Raw genomic sequence first — 16,757 nt, forward strand, 5'->3', positions numbered from 1 at the left:
TGAAAGCTGCTGCGATTGATAATCCATGAATCGCGACATGCAGTACGTATAGTATTACCCGTACAAGAAACTCTCGATCAGTGCATCAATTACAATGAACAGCGACATGCTCGATCAAAGAAGTTCAAGCATGTTTGAACAAGCCTGGCATCAACAGCTATACATAAAACACAATGGAATTCAAATTCATGAAACATGGATGCTCACTTATGAACAGCGTATCAGCAAGGCCCTACTAAGTACTAGGACTACAACTCGAAATGGATATTCATGTGTGTGTGTGTGTGTGTGTGTGTGTGTGTGTGTTTATATGTGATTGAAGATTTGTATGAAATGCACAACTATCATGTACATCGTGTGTGTGTGTGTGTGTGTGTGTGTGCGTGTTTGTGTCACCACATACTGATTCTATCATCTATTGAATAATTATAAATAACCACATTATGCATGCAGGGCTCGACACTAACTTCCTTTTTTTATGGTGGATTTGGGCCACTAAAACTTTTAAAACTGCAATTTTGGTGGCCCGAAATAAAGGTTAACATAGCAGTCCATAAGAAATTCAGTATCCTAACAATTTTTGTTCGTATAGGCCTGTACAACGCGATGATAACTACAAGTGTACGTCAACAAAATGGATGTGCCCGATCGGGCCACCGGGCCACCGTTGGAAATTTGGTGGCCCCACATAAACTTTTAGTTTCCTCGGGCCACCGGGCCACCTCGGGTATAGAACCTTGCCATGCATAGATATGTATATAAATGTTAAAATATGCGTATATCACATACGTTTAGGAAATTTCTTGTTTGCCAGCTTGCGTATAGGCCCTACCGAAAACAACTCTAAAAAAATCGAGTGAAAATATTCACTCTTAAAGGAGGGAATACAAAAAAGAGTGAATTTAGAATAAAATTGGAGTGAATTTTGAGTGAAAATGTTCATTTTCACTCGTTTCAGAGTGACCTCAGGGATCACTCCAAAATCTTCGAGTGATCCTTAGGTCACTCCAAAATGAGTGAAAATGAACATTTTCACTCAAAATTCACTCCAATTTCACTCAAAATTCACTCTTTTTTGTATTCACTCCTTTAGAGTGAATATTTTCACTCGTTTTTTTTTTTATATATACAGCTAGAACCAATGGATTATAATATGGACCTACGTTTACTTCTCTCTGTTAGTTTCACGGTTTTCGTCCATCCCGACTTGATGTGGGCGTGTCATAGTAACTTCCAGGTGGTTTGAGACAAAAGAAGAATCTCAGAGGCGCATTACGTCACAATGTGGAGGACCTGCCTGGCACTGCTCCTCTTGGCGCTGATTGGCCAACATGTGTTCACAGTCATGTAAGTTCGCAAATTCTTTCTACTAATTTGCTTTGCCAATGATTCAAACCTATTTTTAGGAGGTCACATCTTGGCCCTTACAGTCGTGTCAATACAATGAACAGTGAGCTAAAGAATGTTCAAGCTCAGATTCAGGCGATTAAGTTTTCGCTCAAAACTGAGCTGGAAAAAAAAGCAATTTACCAGATGGTTTTTAGTAATTCTTTGAAACTATCACACAAACAAGTCACGATCAATGACAAAACTATTACAGGATGAATTCAGGGCTCCCATATAGGTAGTGGCTAATCTCCGAAATTCCACATAACCACATTATTGTTGACATGGAGTACCGGTACAGAAATTCTAAATAAACTTAGGTTATGTGTTCCGTCAAATATTTTTAATCTTTTAATAAAGTTTGAATTTGAATTTTAATTTTAATTATGTACTCAGCTTTGATTTCTCCTCACGTGAATTAAGGTATTCTTCCTCAGGAAAATTGCAAGAAATCCCACTCAGAAAAACTCCTCACGATTAAAAAAAAAGTGATATTCGAATTATCAATCACACTGCATGGTTAGCTCACCTACATTATACGAATGAATGATTTTGTTTAGATAAAATCTTAAAAGATAATAAATTGTTTGTTCATAAGGTTGGAATATCAATGTACCTGTTACCTGCAAATGAATTACTATAGCAAATTTTCAAAACATGTTCAGGAGAAATCATTTCGTTTATATATATCCCACTCGACAGAGTGAATAATAGGTTACAGTTCGTTATTATACGGTTATTCCCAAGGTTCATTATTTCGAAAATTTAATAATTTTTATGCGAAGTCAGGACGAGGGACGGGCTGGAAGGGGGGGGGGGGGGGGGAGGGAGGTGGGTAGGGAATCACGATGACTATGATGATAACAATGGTAATAAGAGCAACAGTAACAGTAATCATACTGTCATAGCCAAAAGTGAAGTGAGACTTTTAGATGCCCCCAAATATGCACAGTAGACCTACTCCCCCCCCCCCCCCGCTCTCCAGAGATAGCGTTACAGGTATACATTCGTCTCAGATACTTGCGTGCCTTCAGTGCTATTTATCCTATATCATATGGATTTTGTAGTGATTTTTTATTTTATTTTAGTTGTTAAAAGTCACGCATGTATTTTAACTTTCCTGTTTGTTTGAAATTTCAGAAGAACGATGGGCTTCAACCGAATTGTTTACAACCATTTACCGGGTGTCTGCAAGCTCGTTAAAGGCATTGGTATGTTTTGCTATTTTGTCAATATAAACTCTCGACCATTTAAAGAAGTAACTCACCATTTTCCTCCCATACAGCGATTCCATAGAGGTAGTAACATTCAGTCATTTCCACCAATACACAGTGTCTGTACAGTGTCGACTATATACTAACGTACTATGTGAACACACCATGGAACACTGTATTCACGATGTTTAAACGCTCTAATTAACAAAGTGAAACACGGCTTTCTAGCAGTGAAGTCTGTAAAAATTTTGGGATTATAGGGCACAGGCTATAATTATTAGAAACTAGATTAGAAACTAAATTGTTCTCTGAAAGATTTCCAACATAACTTTAACGCTGTCTTCACTTATATCCTTTATTCTTTATGTGTACTTTTAGGGAGATTAATGAATACTTTTTCAACTTTCATCCCAAATCTTTCCATTACCTTGTGTTCGAATAGAATGATTTGAAATAACATTGCATCATCATTAAATTTTTTTTTAAATTTTCATTTTCATTTTGATATACATGTATTTCATTTTTGAAAGAGTTAAGAGAGTAATCTATCGATGATGTTATTCATAATTTTTTTTTATTTTCATTCAATTATCATATTAAAACAAAATATTCACAATTGATCTGCACATCGGCTGTTGTGCAATTTCCAAAACGATTTGCCAAAGCAATAAGTGTCCATCAAATGCCTATATTTGAATAAGCTGTGTAAGAGACCCAAGTGATTAGAAGTAATCAACGTTAAGAAAAATAAATTATGCTAAACAAGGATTAACAAATTAGATCAACCAAACCAATTATAGTCGAGACGGCTGTGAATAAACGGCCACCAAAAGCAAGTTGTATGCCAAACTTTTTTAGAGCAATATTTTTGAAATGGCAACTTGTACTTGTAATTAATGAATTTAGGATCTTTGGTATACAATAATTAACTAACGAGCTAAATAAATGAATAAATGAATGAATAAATAAATAAATAAATAAGTAAATAACACGGCTTTGGATCTTTGGTATACATTAATTAACTAACGAACTAAATAAATGAATAAATGAATGAATAAATGAATAAATAAATAAATAAATAACACGGCTTTGGATCTTTGGTATACATTAATTAACTAACGAACTAAATAAATGAATAAATGAATGAATGAATAAATAAATAAATAAATAACACGGCTTTCCAGCAGGGACGTCTGTAAACATTTTGGGATTATAGGACACAGGCTATAATTAGTATTTGTTTTTAACACACATAGCCGTTTTGAATGGATAAAATTTTGCACCTGAGTAAAATGTTCCCCTATATACTCAGTTTTACACGCCATGACGAGTTACTGTATATTGAAATTAGATCCAGTCAGATGAATAATATGGACAACGTGAGTTTGCTCGTATCACAGAAATATTTTCACAATAATTGCTTTTGCTTGCCAGAGGCTGGATCTGAAGACATCGAGCTGGTATCTGACGGGACAATTTTAGTTTCATCGGTAAGAAAACTATCGAGACACATATCTAGCTTTAATTCAGGAAACTTTGCAATAATGTAACAAAACCCACCCCCATATTCGATTTCTTAAGTAGAATATGACAGAAGTATGTATGTGTTACACACACACACACACTTACATATATGAGTATATGAATATAAGAACGACCCAAGTCCATGGAGGATCATTTCGAGTAAACTAAAAAAAACTTCATATCTTTTTTATTTGTCCAATAATATTCTATTCAACTGTGATGGGAAGGCAACATTGTATATACAAATTAGAATATATATTATTATGACAATTAACATTTACATTAATTGTGGAGACGCCATTTTGTGTGGTGGACTTGGGTCGTTCTTTGATTCATATGGACTTGGGTCATTCTTTGATTCATATACATGATATTCTGCTATAGAGATGGGAGAAGGATGAGAGAGGGCGCTATTATATGAATGTAAGAATGACCCAAGTCCTTCATTCTTACATTAATATAAGATTTAACTCATTCATTTCAGGCACTTCCGGGGGTAATTAGGATTTATCATTTACACACAAGATGAGTCCAAAGCTACAATTTCCCATTAAAAACTGAATTTGGCCAAAAATTGGACTTGGGTCGTTCTTATATTCATATACTCATATACATATATATATATATATATATAATTATATATATGTATATGTATATATTATACTCTTATATAATATATATATATGAAATAAAAAACAAAACTGGAACAAAAATAAAACAACAAAAATTTAATTTTTGTTATTGTCACCGTTGGTGAATACAGCATGAACTTTGTTCCACTTTTGTTTTTTATCTTATTATCTCGCCAACATGTGTGGACAACCTCCTCAATATATATTATATATATATATATATCTATATATATATATATATATATATGTGTGTGTGTGTGTGTGTGTGCGTGCGTGTGTGTGTGTTTGTGTGTTTGTGAATATGCATTTTATATGGCAATTGTAAATAGGAAGTTAAAGTCTTCTCCTAACAATACAATCTGCGTTATTCCATCCATTCAACCTTAGATGCAATACAAGGGTGATGTTTATCCTACCAAACTTAAAGCAATCATTCATCTTTTTAGAATTAAATAATACAAGTAAGCCAATAATATGGTGTCAAGCCACTATTTCTGTATTTTCTGTAACATGTATAGGGCTACATTCCCAACTCACTCCGCGTGGACGGGATGCCAAGGGGTCATATCTACTCTCTGACCATTGACCGTCTCGAGGAAGAGGCGGCGGAGGTCCTCATCAAGGGGAACTTTGACCCTCGAGACCTGCACCCCCACGGCTTCAGTCTGTACGAGGACGACGACACAGGTATATACGCCATGGAATAGAATAGGAAACGAGGAAAAAGTGACATTCATTTCATGCAAGCATGGGTGCAGCTAGTTCCTTGTGAATAAAGTTATAGTGAGTCGTATCCTATATCGAAGACGAAGATGGGTATCTTTGTGCATTCAAATTTTATATGCCATCGCAGAACAGCAACGTTTACCAAGAGGCTTTCCCGAACTTGTTCTACATGACTTTGACTGAATCTAATTCGGCTCAAGCTCCGGTTTCAAAGAATAAAAAAACGATTACAAAAAGGCAAACGAAAAAGCAGGTGAATGGAACACAAGAGCATCCGAAAGAAGTATTCTAGTGTCAGAATACACTATAACATTGATTTAACATTGATTTCGTCTACAGAATTGTTTTTCGTCAAGCGAAATACCTTCAATGTTAAATCCTATATCGCTGATTGCGGAAGAAATATCGAACATTGATGAATAATTCTACATTTACGGTTAATGTTGCCATGTTGCTATCTGAGATGCAAGTCTTTCGAAGTGTTGCCGGATGCTACCGCAGCTAGAAATTTAGTTCCGAATATCGTGAGATTTGTCGATGGCACTGCGTTTTTGGATGTCGAATCAGCGATCCCTCCGTATCTAAATCCTCGGGCCCGTAACTAGGAGGGTGTTGATGGGTTCCCCGGCACCCCCCCCCCCCCATCCGTTTGCCCGCAGCCCCAGAAATTAAAAAAAGAAAAATGAGTCGCGGAACCCTGGCCCGTTAAAAAGAAATGAAAGGAGCTTGTAGTGGCACCAGAAAATCGCGCTGAAGCCTTTTTTTTCTTTTCTTTTTTGCTTGTCAGCCAATGAAATCCAGAAAAGTTCTAGCTACTGGCCTGATACACGAGACCACATGACCGTAAACTAGCGGAAATAGTTGCATCCTATTCGCTTAGCATCTCTCTCCGTTAGGGCACAAATGGACACAGAGCTGACATCTTTATCATTTGTACTCCAGTGGCGGATCGGGGGGGGGGGGGGGGGGGGGGAGCGCACTGGGCGCGCGACCCCTTTATATTTTTGTTGTAATAAAAGAAATAAAAAGAAAAAATGGGGGAGCGGTGCGTGCGCCCCCCCCCCACCTTTAATTTTGTAAAGGCGCCCCTTCTTTGCGGAATTCCTGGATTCGACCCTGATACTTTATTATCATTACTATAATTGATAAGACGTTGTTATCATACCATCTCTTACCATCGGAAACAGTCATTTTTCCGTCATTATCATTGCCTCTTCGTTCTTATTCTTGTCACGTGACTCCAGGGGAGGCGTACCTGTTCGTGGTCAACCATCTCGTGGGCCACGAGACAATTGAAGTGTTCCAGTACGAACGAGAGACAAGGACCATGACTCACATACGGACAGACAGAAATCCGCTCTTTACCAGGTAGGATAAAAAGGGTCGCATGGTGTATAATACTCGTCTTATCTGACTGAGTACTGGTGAGGATGCAATTTCATGCTTCCTGGATCCAGGAATTTTGTAAAGGGGGGCGCAACTAATATTTCTGGTGCCACTTTCGGGTTTCATTTAATTTTGTTTCTTTTTATTTCTTTTGTTTTAACGAAAACTAGGGGGGCGTGCGCCGGTTGCACCCCCCCCCCCTCTGCATCCGCCACTGAGAAGAGCATAGTGAAATATAAATACGATCGATTTGTAAGGAGGATGAGATCACCGACAATTCTCAAGAATCTCATCAACTATCGTGCCCGCTATAGGTGTTGATATGAGACACATGAAGAGTGTAAAATAAAATGCTTTTAAATCGTCGAAAACGGTCGTAACGAACGAATTACATAACATTAAGTGCATGCTAAAGTATATACAAATTACATTGAGAAATCCAAAGTCGTTTTACATAAAAACATTATAATCATATGCATATGTCAATGGTTGAATGTTTTTCCTCTACATTGTATTTTTAATGAACAATTTGTTTATTCATCCTGATGATATCTGAATAACTGTCACTAATTTCTTTGGTCAAGAGACGATAGCATGAAATTTCATGCAGGGGTTATTACATACTTACAAATTCACTGATGACATTTCTATCGTCGCTGCACGAATCTACACTTTCTTTTATCCTGTATCTAGCTTGAACGACATCGTTGCACTCGCTCCGAATCAGTATTACGTCACCAACGACGGGTACAACCTCGCAGACAACCTCCAATACGTTGAGCATATGCTGCGCCTGCCGTGGGGCAATGTCGTGTACTGTGAGGTCGATGAGTGTCGGCGCGTATCGGGGCCTCTCTTAGTGCCGAACGGGATCGCGCTCTCACGTGATGGGAGGTAAATAACGAATATGTATATATATATATATATATATATATATATATATATATATATATACACACACACACACAAATGTATATATATATATATATATATATATATATATATATACATGTATATAGTGCACTCCCGTTATAACGAACACGGTTATAACGAAGTAAAAATTTGGGCCGTAACGTCGTCCAGTTAATGTATTTTTATTGTTTATTCGTTCGGTAATAGCGAAATTTCGATACAACGAAAGTATAACGGGAGACCACTATATATATATATATATATATATATAGGTATATATATATATATAAGTATATATATATATATATATATACTTATATATATATATATAAGTATATATATGTATATATATTATAATATATTACGACGGAAAAAATGTATTTAGCTATATATATATAATATATATATATATATATATATATATATATATATATATATATACATATACTTGAATCTAGACTAGGCAGGCTCAGAACTTGCACTGACTTCCTTTTTACGTGTCCAATGCCCTTTCCAATGATTATCAGTGTCCCGACCCTGTAGTCACGTTCCATCCTCTTCCCTCTTCTTGAAGTTTGAGTTAATGACAAGCAAACTAACTAATTAAAAGTTCTCACGCAGCTGAATCGGTTAACCAGATCAAAACCTAAAGCTAAACCGTACAATAGGCCAAGAGTTTGCAGTCGCTTTAAAAATGGAGAAAAAAATGCAGTAAAGTATCATTATTATACGTACTTCAGCTAGAAATTCTTCTTTCTTTCCTTTTATTTTTTGTTGTTGTCTAAACCGGCAATCACTTCACGAGAGATTAAACTCTTTATAAAGAAGTCGCGTTTGGACCAGTCCTTTAGATAAGATGGAATATAATAACAATCAAGTATACAATTACGTGTTCAGAAGAGCTAAAGCAATCACTGGCAATTAGGTGATTAAAATGGCCAAGGTCGTTCTTTCCGCAGCCCCAAGTACCTTACTCTTACCTTTGCTTTTATAAGCAAAATATCTTATTCGCTACCAATTTGTCACCAAACTTGAACTTTTGAGCGGAAAAAAGTGATTGGTTCTACGATAACCATTATAGCTGTATAGCGATCATATTCTTGGCAAAAATATTTTCGGATCATAGTTCTGAAGTTCATCACTGAACAATCATGAAAGATGTTAAAGCGGGGTTCCCACTATCGTGCGATCCATTGCGAACGCCACGATTGGACATTCGTAACTGATCGTGGAAAATTTGTTGAACTCGTCTGAAATTTCACGTTTGGATACGAGGTTATGCGTGTCAATACGTGTTGGTGCGCTTGGATGCGATATGGTCACGATTGGTCTATTTCAAGCGATACGATCTGTCACGATCTGATCTGCCGTTCAAATACGATCCGACAGGATTGTCCTGATTGAGTCCACGATTGGTACCGATCTAACATGACCATTACGATCAGGATCCCCGATCTGGTACGTGCAGCAACGTACTGATACGTTCCAATACGAATACCGCGAACCATTACGGGCTGCGGAGATGTGATACGCTATCTTTTACGATCGGGATCAGAAGCGACCCCCATTTAAGGCGCGATTGGACCCGAATGGGAATATTATAGTCCGGCTGACGATGGATTTCATTGTTTCCCTTAAATTATGCAGAGTGATTAGGCCTATTGATTTTATCCACAACCATTGATGATGGCAAGGCTTGACAGGTTGACGATGATGACAACGTAACCTTTGCAGTATTGCTAATGACGATTATGTTATCAGAGAGAAAGCAGCACCCAGGCCAGCCATAACCTCAGATATTCCCTCGTCTAATATTAAACGTAAAGAAATTAATAGATCATTAAATCGACATGCTCTCCCTCCCCCCTCACAAAAAAATGAAATAACGAACCCAAATACATAAGATCAGATGGTTGCCCCTCTTCCCTAGAAAAAAAAAAAAAAAACCAGCAAGACAAAATGACCTTTCTCTCCAATACATAGAGAAAATAATCATGTCATGAAATGGAAGCTAAGAAAGAGGATGGGATCATTTTGAATGTTATGTAACATAGTATTATGTGTTATATACGCTCGATATTCGAAAGTTGGCCGAATGGATAGTATTGCTTATGTATTCGATTTCATATTCGCAGAGTGTATGTATCATATGCCTTTTTATTTCAAAATGTTGTTATCTCATGGGTTTTTAAAAGTTTGGTTTATTCGGCTTGATTTAGTGTTTTACTTCACAATGTTTAACATAACTGATACACACACATAACAGAAAAGTGACTCCCTCATCAAAATGATGTCACTTTTTAACAAAAAAGGAGGTTTTACACAAAAATTATTTCGCAGGGGTATATTGCTACACTTATTGAATAACTGTGAAAAATAATAAGAGTGATCTTCATTGTCATACTCATACGAGTGATCTCACATCCAAGACAATGGTCACTTTTACATTTGCAGTAATAACGAGATTTGAAAATAACCATTTCCCTCTAAAATTATGCTCTACCAAACATACCAAAAAAGACATTGAAAAGTGTCAAAATAGATTTAATGGGGTCAAACGATGGCTGATGAAACAACAACTCTGAATTACTATGTACAATACACAAACAGCAGGATACTGCACCCCCCAAAAAAAAATATTCTGTAATACACTTTTAAAAATTAACCATTTGCCTTTGATATGTACCCATTCAAGCACGATTCATTAAATTATTCTCACCTTTGTACTGGCGTTAGTCAATACGTGCAGACATACAATTGCCATTTTTTTTTTGCTCATTTTTTTTTTCGTTATAAAAGTTATCCCATATCCTGTTTTGTGTGTCTGTATAATGGTAATAGCAACTCATTAATGTAAACATCATCAACATAATGTAGGAAAACATCTAAAAATCTGTAATACAACTTTCATTTTATGAAATCATTAAAAAAAAGATTTTGATAATGTACCTTAAAAGTTACGACAATTAAACCCCGCACCGTTATACAATTTACCGTTTGGAAATAATAATCTAAAGATGCAGGCTACCACCTATCAGAATACAAAATAAATCAATTTATGAGTAAAATAAGGGCAAACGGGCCAAAAAAAAAATAATAATAAGCGGAAGTGAAGTAAAAAAGTCGATCCCGATCAGCACGATTAAGAAGCACGATTAGAAGAGATTTGCTGCGTTTGGATACAATCCTAGACGATCTGATGCGATGATCACGATCAAAAACTAATCGTGTTAATCGTAGAAAATTTTTGAACCGTCCAAAATTTTCCTACGATTAACGCGATTGCCACGATTGACCTTATGATCTCATACAATCTGATAAGACTATCACGCTTGCTGCACGATTAAGACCACGATTTCAATCGTGGCGCCAATCGTGATAGTGGGAACCCCGCTTTATAGAATGAATCCTCTTTCAGATACGTCTACGTGACCCTGATATTTGATGGCATCCTACAGATCTACGAACGAGACAGAAATGACTACAGTTTCGTCGGCAAAAAGGTATATAAGGCTGAGGTTAAACATGCCTAAATGCATCATTTAAGTAGGCCCCCTACCGACATCAACATTTGGGCATTCGGTCGACGTGCTGTAAAGGGGGTCCTTTATCTTGTTGGTATCCTCGATTCTATCTGTTCTCAACCTGTCAACCCAATAATAGTCCCCAAACTTAGGCTCAGCGCACGTTTGTTTCGAGACCCTGTCGACGTTATGAAAATGAAGACAAGAAATGGGCTGGCTTACAAACGGATCCAACTTTTATGAATATATATAACTCCGAAGATCTTGTCCAGAACAAACGCATTCTTATTGAATGCGTTTCCGTACTCTGAATCCATTTTGTTTGAATCATGATGATATGGCTATATGAGGCAGTCCTCTTAGAAGGATTCTAGTTGTACTTTTAAACTTCTTTTATGAAATAAATGTATATATATTACATAATATATGAATATATAACATGTATAAATCTCGTTCGTAAACAACTGTTAATAAACCGGTGTGTTATGATCGTCATGCACCTTTTCAAACTTCAAACCCCTCTTGTTCGCTTTTCCTCTTTCTTTCCTCTTGTTGGTCATAATATGTTTTGTTTGATTGATACTTTATTTTCTGCAAATCAATATACATAAGTTACATAATCATGAAGATGCAAGAAGTATACAAAGTAAATTCAACGCAGAGTCTTTTGACTTGCATAAACCACGATACATATAAGTACATAATCATGAACATGTAGGAAATATATAAAATAAATTTAACACAGTCTTTTGACTTGCATAAACAACGATATGAAAGAAATATGATATACAATATGCATGTCTATGCAGCAGTGATAAGAATAACATTTATAGTTAAGAAACGATTATGCAGAGGGCCGCCATTATAAGCATTGCTTGAAAAGATGGCCGGCCCGAGGAAAAGATAAGGACGTACTAGATTCGTAACAATATATATTCTGCTGCGAAGACAGCAGGGGAAAATAAACTCTAGTCTGTGATGGCGGTGGTGGTGAATGTGTGTGCAGGTGCTTGAAGGTGCATATATATCGCAAGTTAAAATTCTACTGAAAGTTAAATCTTGTGTGGTATTGGGGGAGTAAAAGTTGGAGATTCAAAAATGCTGGACCAAGAGTGCCGATAAAGATTTTGCTGGAACAATCGTTCTGACCGCCCCCTCCTGTCTTTCTATCTTTAATCGCACCCTCTGTGATTTTCACTCACAGCCCATTCAGGAGATCCAACTTGGTTCGTCGCCAGATAACCTCTATGTGGACGTAAGGGGCGATCTATGGATTGGTTCCCACCCGTCGCTCTACAGAGCTTATGGCTATTTCGGTGGAAACACTCTTGAGGCGCCAGCACAGGTGTGAGACAAAAAAGATCGTAACTGATCGTAAATGATCGTACAAATCGTGACCTTCATGTCCTCGACAGGCGCAACAGCGGCATTCATGCCTCTCTAGTTATTACAAGGAGCATATACTTAGCCGTAATTGTGCGCTCAGATGCGTTTGTTTTGATGGGTGGATTCACCTCTTTTCATAGTTTTTACCACTTGTCTACCACTGTAAAGAAGAAAGTAGTAATTGATGTTTCATGCTATGCCTGTTGACAATAGTTTCTGATCTGTGTTGTATCATGGAGGTACATTGTACCTCCATGGTTGTATGTATAATAATATGCAAATATGTACTGTAAGTGTGTGCATGCTTTTTTTTTTTAGATTTCTTAGTACATGTATTTTCCTAAGCCATAACCGTGATGACACAGTTGTTTTCATGTGGAAGAGTAGAAATTTAAGATTTTTGTTTTTTTTTCTTTGCTTGTGTGATTTGTTGGTTGTCTCCTGTTTTTATCTCTGCGCAGGTGCTGCGAATCCGCTTTCATGGGTCAAAGGTTGCACGCTACCGGAAATTTGACATTGACGAGGTGTTCAGCCAAGAGGGCGGTAACATCACCTGGTCGTCGGTGGCAATCTACCACCGAAATCATCTCTTTATCGGCACCGTCATGGGCAGAATGGCGTACTGCACCGTCGAGGCCTTCTACACCACCTGCTCTTAAAATTATTCCATATATTATATGGGCTGGTATAGTTCTGTCCGCGAAGCTGTTTAATTGCGATTTTAAATTGAATTATCGCAAAAAGAATTGAAAAACAAATAGCAATGCCCGAAAGACCAATGCCAGATGGAAATCGACGCAAATGCAAGAATTTGAATGCAAGAAGAGATGAACGCCATTTTCGATAATGAGAGAACAATAACAATTGTTATTGGTCTCTCAGTATCAACACTCGAGAAAGAGCGAATCGCTCGAAAAATTTGTGTGCAGAAATAAACCGTTGGTGAATACAGCATGAGCTTTGTTTCAGTTTTGTTTTTGATGATGATCTTTCTATCTCTCTTTATATATATATGTATATATATATATATATATATATATACACATAATCAGTTGATTATATATATATATATATATATATATATATATATATATAATTATATGTATATTATATTTCTTAGAATTTCCACATGTTGGACTTCGAATATTATAAGAAGAATGAGTCTCAAATACGCCACTCTGTAGATCCAACAAAAAAGTTTTTATTCACAAAATTTTCTGCCCGCCTCGGGCCTTCGTCAGTGTAGTGTATACAAGTGTACTAGGACAATTATACACTACACTGACGAAGGCCCGAGGCGGGGAGAAAATTTTGTGAATAAAAACTTTCTTGTTGGATCTACAAACGGCGTATTTGAGACTCATTCTTCTTATGGCGATAATATGTATATATATATATATGCATATATATATATATATATATATATACATATATACAGTACATATACATATACATATATATAACCCCCTCAAAAAAGTTTGGAAATCTGAGTTTGATAAATCATTTCTCATTTTCCTTAGAAATGATTCGTTTGTGCTTAATACCACACAAAGATTGTCTAATTCTCTTTAAAATGATACCATGCTTGTTATGATTATCGTATACATGGAGGTGCAGTGCTTACAAATATGAGGTTACGTCAAAAAGCTGCAAATTGCCCAATTTTTGACGTTCTTAATGGAGTTTCCTCGTTATAAGTGAGTTCTCCATTGTTTCTTTGGTGTTCATTTATTGGAACATCATCATTTTCATTTAGTGAAACATATATGCGTTCAACCAAACAGATAAACAAACACACACACACACGCACACACACACACACACAAACACAAACGATCATGACTCGAACTATTAGCTCAGAGAACCTCGCCACATTAACCACAACAAAGACATAAAGAAGTGAAATGACATCGTATAATAGAGAGCACTTCAATCAACACAATCATTCAAAACAAATCTAAAGAGATTTCGGACAAGTTCTGACCTGATAGATAATGATGATATAATATGAAATATTATTATAATGATATGTTTCGAAGCGCTTTTATTGGCAAAACTAACAAACATATATATCAGCTTTATAAGAATACAAAATACATAATGTAAACATAAACATCAGTTCTTTTCTAGAAATAAACGGGTTTTAAGTTTCTTTTTAAAATGAAGATGTCAACGGAGGTAGCGGACTGAATATGAGTATAGGGAGGTTGTTCCAAAGATTTATAGATCACAATATAAATAACCCTGATGAAGTTTTCAACAGTTACTGTTCATGTCCTCCAGCTGCAAATAAGCCTGTCACACATAAATCAAATATCTTTATTGGGTAGAGGGACAAATAAGTTTGGAATAATCAACAATTTTAAGCCCAATTCCAAGGTATGATTTTTCAAAAAAAAAAAGATATATGAAGAGACGGTACGAGGCCTAGATAGAGTGAACAGAGAGACCTTTTTCTTATTACTGTATTGCATGAATGACACGATATATTTGTGCCAATGTCTACTACGTATTCTGGTAAAATCGTGATCTTGACCAGTGAATTAGTCGTTATACTCTGGTAAAATCATGATCCTGGCTTGTGAATTAGGTCGTAATATCTTTTAAAGAACTCAGTTATTGGATGTGAAACAGAGCGCAGGCAGTCAACAGAAAGCAAATCAACGCAATGACTCGTCGTTAACACTTTGGTTAACATTTGACGTAGGCCTATTAGATAAATAAGAATGATTGTTTGCTACGATTGTTTACATTCTGCTGTTCACCTGTTTCTGAAGCGTAACTCCGTAGACCAGCCGAGCCAGAGTACGGGGCCATGTCAGAGTCCAAACTCCGATGAGTTGTAACATGTAGGTCAGCTTATGACCTGTCATGTCGTCTGTTCCGCGTCTTTCCGCTGTACAAACACAGCACTCGGCGACTATACAAACGGGAATTTTTGCTCTTGATCTTGTTTTTGTTTGTTCATTTTATATCTAATTTCTTCCACAAAAATACAAAGTCATGTAGACCTATAGAATCTAACAGAGTGTTTTTAGAAGCTAGTCTGGTCTGCTCACGAAAAGGGACTGTAGTACAGTACAGTGACAATCAGACAACGGAGGATTCGATTCAGCTTGTATCCTAACGTTTTGTAAGATATTTAGAAACCACTCTTTGAAATGTTGAAGAGCATACAATTCTATGGGGAATCAAAAGTTTATTTGATGAAAATCGGTTTTGAAATGACTGAGATATCTATAAACAAGGTATATGATCTAAATCAAAGATCCTAATCATTAAAGGTGTGGCCTAGCAGTCTACTCCTGAAATAGGATCGCTTTTTTTTTTTTTGGATATCTCGGCCATTTCAAGGCCAATTTTCATTAAATAAACGTTGAATCCTTCTTGAAATTACATTCTCTTTCAAATTTCATTTTAGAGGTTCCTCATCTCACTAAAAAGATGTTATAAACCTGAATCCTCACCTCAACCAGTAGCCCGACCAGACGCTGTACGAAGCGCCTACAGCGACTGGGCTGTGTAGAGATAGGGCTAGTTACTCAACCAGTAGAACCTGATCTATGGCAATATTATGCAGTCCCTTTAATGTGTTATAATGTGGTTAAAATTACCTTTGCCCTATCCCTATAATCTTGGCCTAGATAGATAATCTAAAAAAAAAAAAATGTTGAAGCAGATCAACATCTGTCAATACAAGATATGTTTGCACACTAGATCTATCATACACAGTAATCGCAGAATATTTTCAACATCTACTGTAGATGGCTGCGTGCTGGCAAGTTATTTGTGCTCAATTATTACCAACATTTGCCAGCTAATCTTAGACATACCCTGGATGCCCAGGTCAGTTCGTGTCTGGAAAGCCACACGATGTCTGATTTTTATGCTAATGAAGTTAATATGAATAATAATTGTATGCCATCCAATCATTGTGCAATGAGTTGAATGAGTTCATTTATGCAGTTATTGACATAGCATCGATCATAGTTTTGTCTTTATGGCCTTTGACGAGCTTGCCTGAATAGTTTGTAGGCACAAATAAAAAAAGGTTAGCAGTCCTGCCG

The 16,757-nt window shown here is 36.5% G+C and overlaps 1 protein-coding gene across 1 annotated transcript; it reads left to right on the top strand.

Annotated features, from left to right (window-relative positions):
* The first annotated feature begins 2,533 nt into the window (after positions 1-2,533).
* On the top strand, positions 2,534-13,349 carry LOC139734803 (serum paraoxonase/arylesterase 2-like). The gene is made up of 8 exons (XM_071645588.1): positions 2,534-2,597; positions 4,035-4,090; positions 5,275-5,443; positions 6,727-6,850; positions 7,562-7,762; positions 11,199-11,283; positions 12,509-12,649; positions 13,152-13,349. The coding sequence occupies exons 1-8, from the start codon at positions 2,534-2,536 to the stop codon at positions 13,347-13,349; spliced, it is 1,038 nt and encodes a 345-aa protein (XP_071501689.1).
* Positions 13,350-16,757: the final 3,408 nt, after the last annotated feature.

This window comes from Diadema antillarum, unplaced genomic scaffold (assembly GCF_040938485.1).
Source record: "Diadema antillarum isolate AM-2024a unplaced genomic scaffold, OU_Dant_1.0 seq00000547_RagTag, whole genome shotgun sequence".
Taxonomy (NCBI): Eukaryota; Metazoa; Echinodermata; class Echinoidea; order Diadematoida; family Diadematidae; genus Diadema; species Diadema antillarum.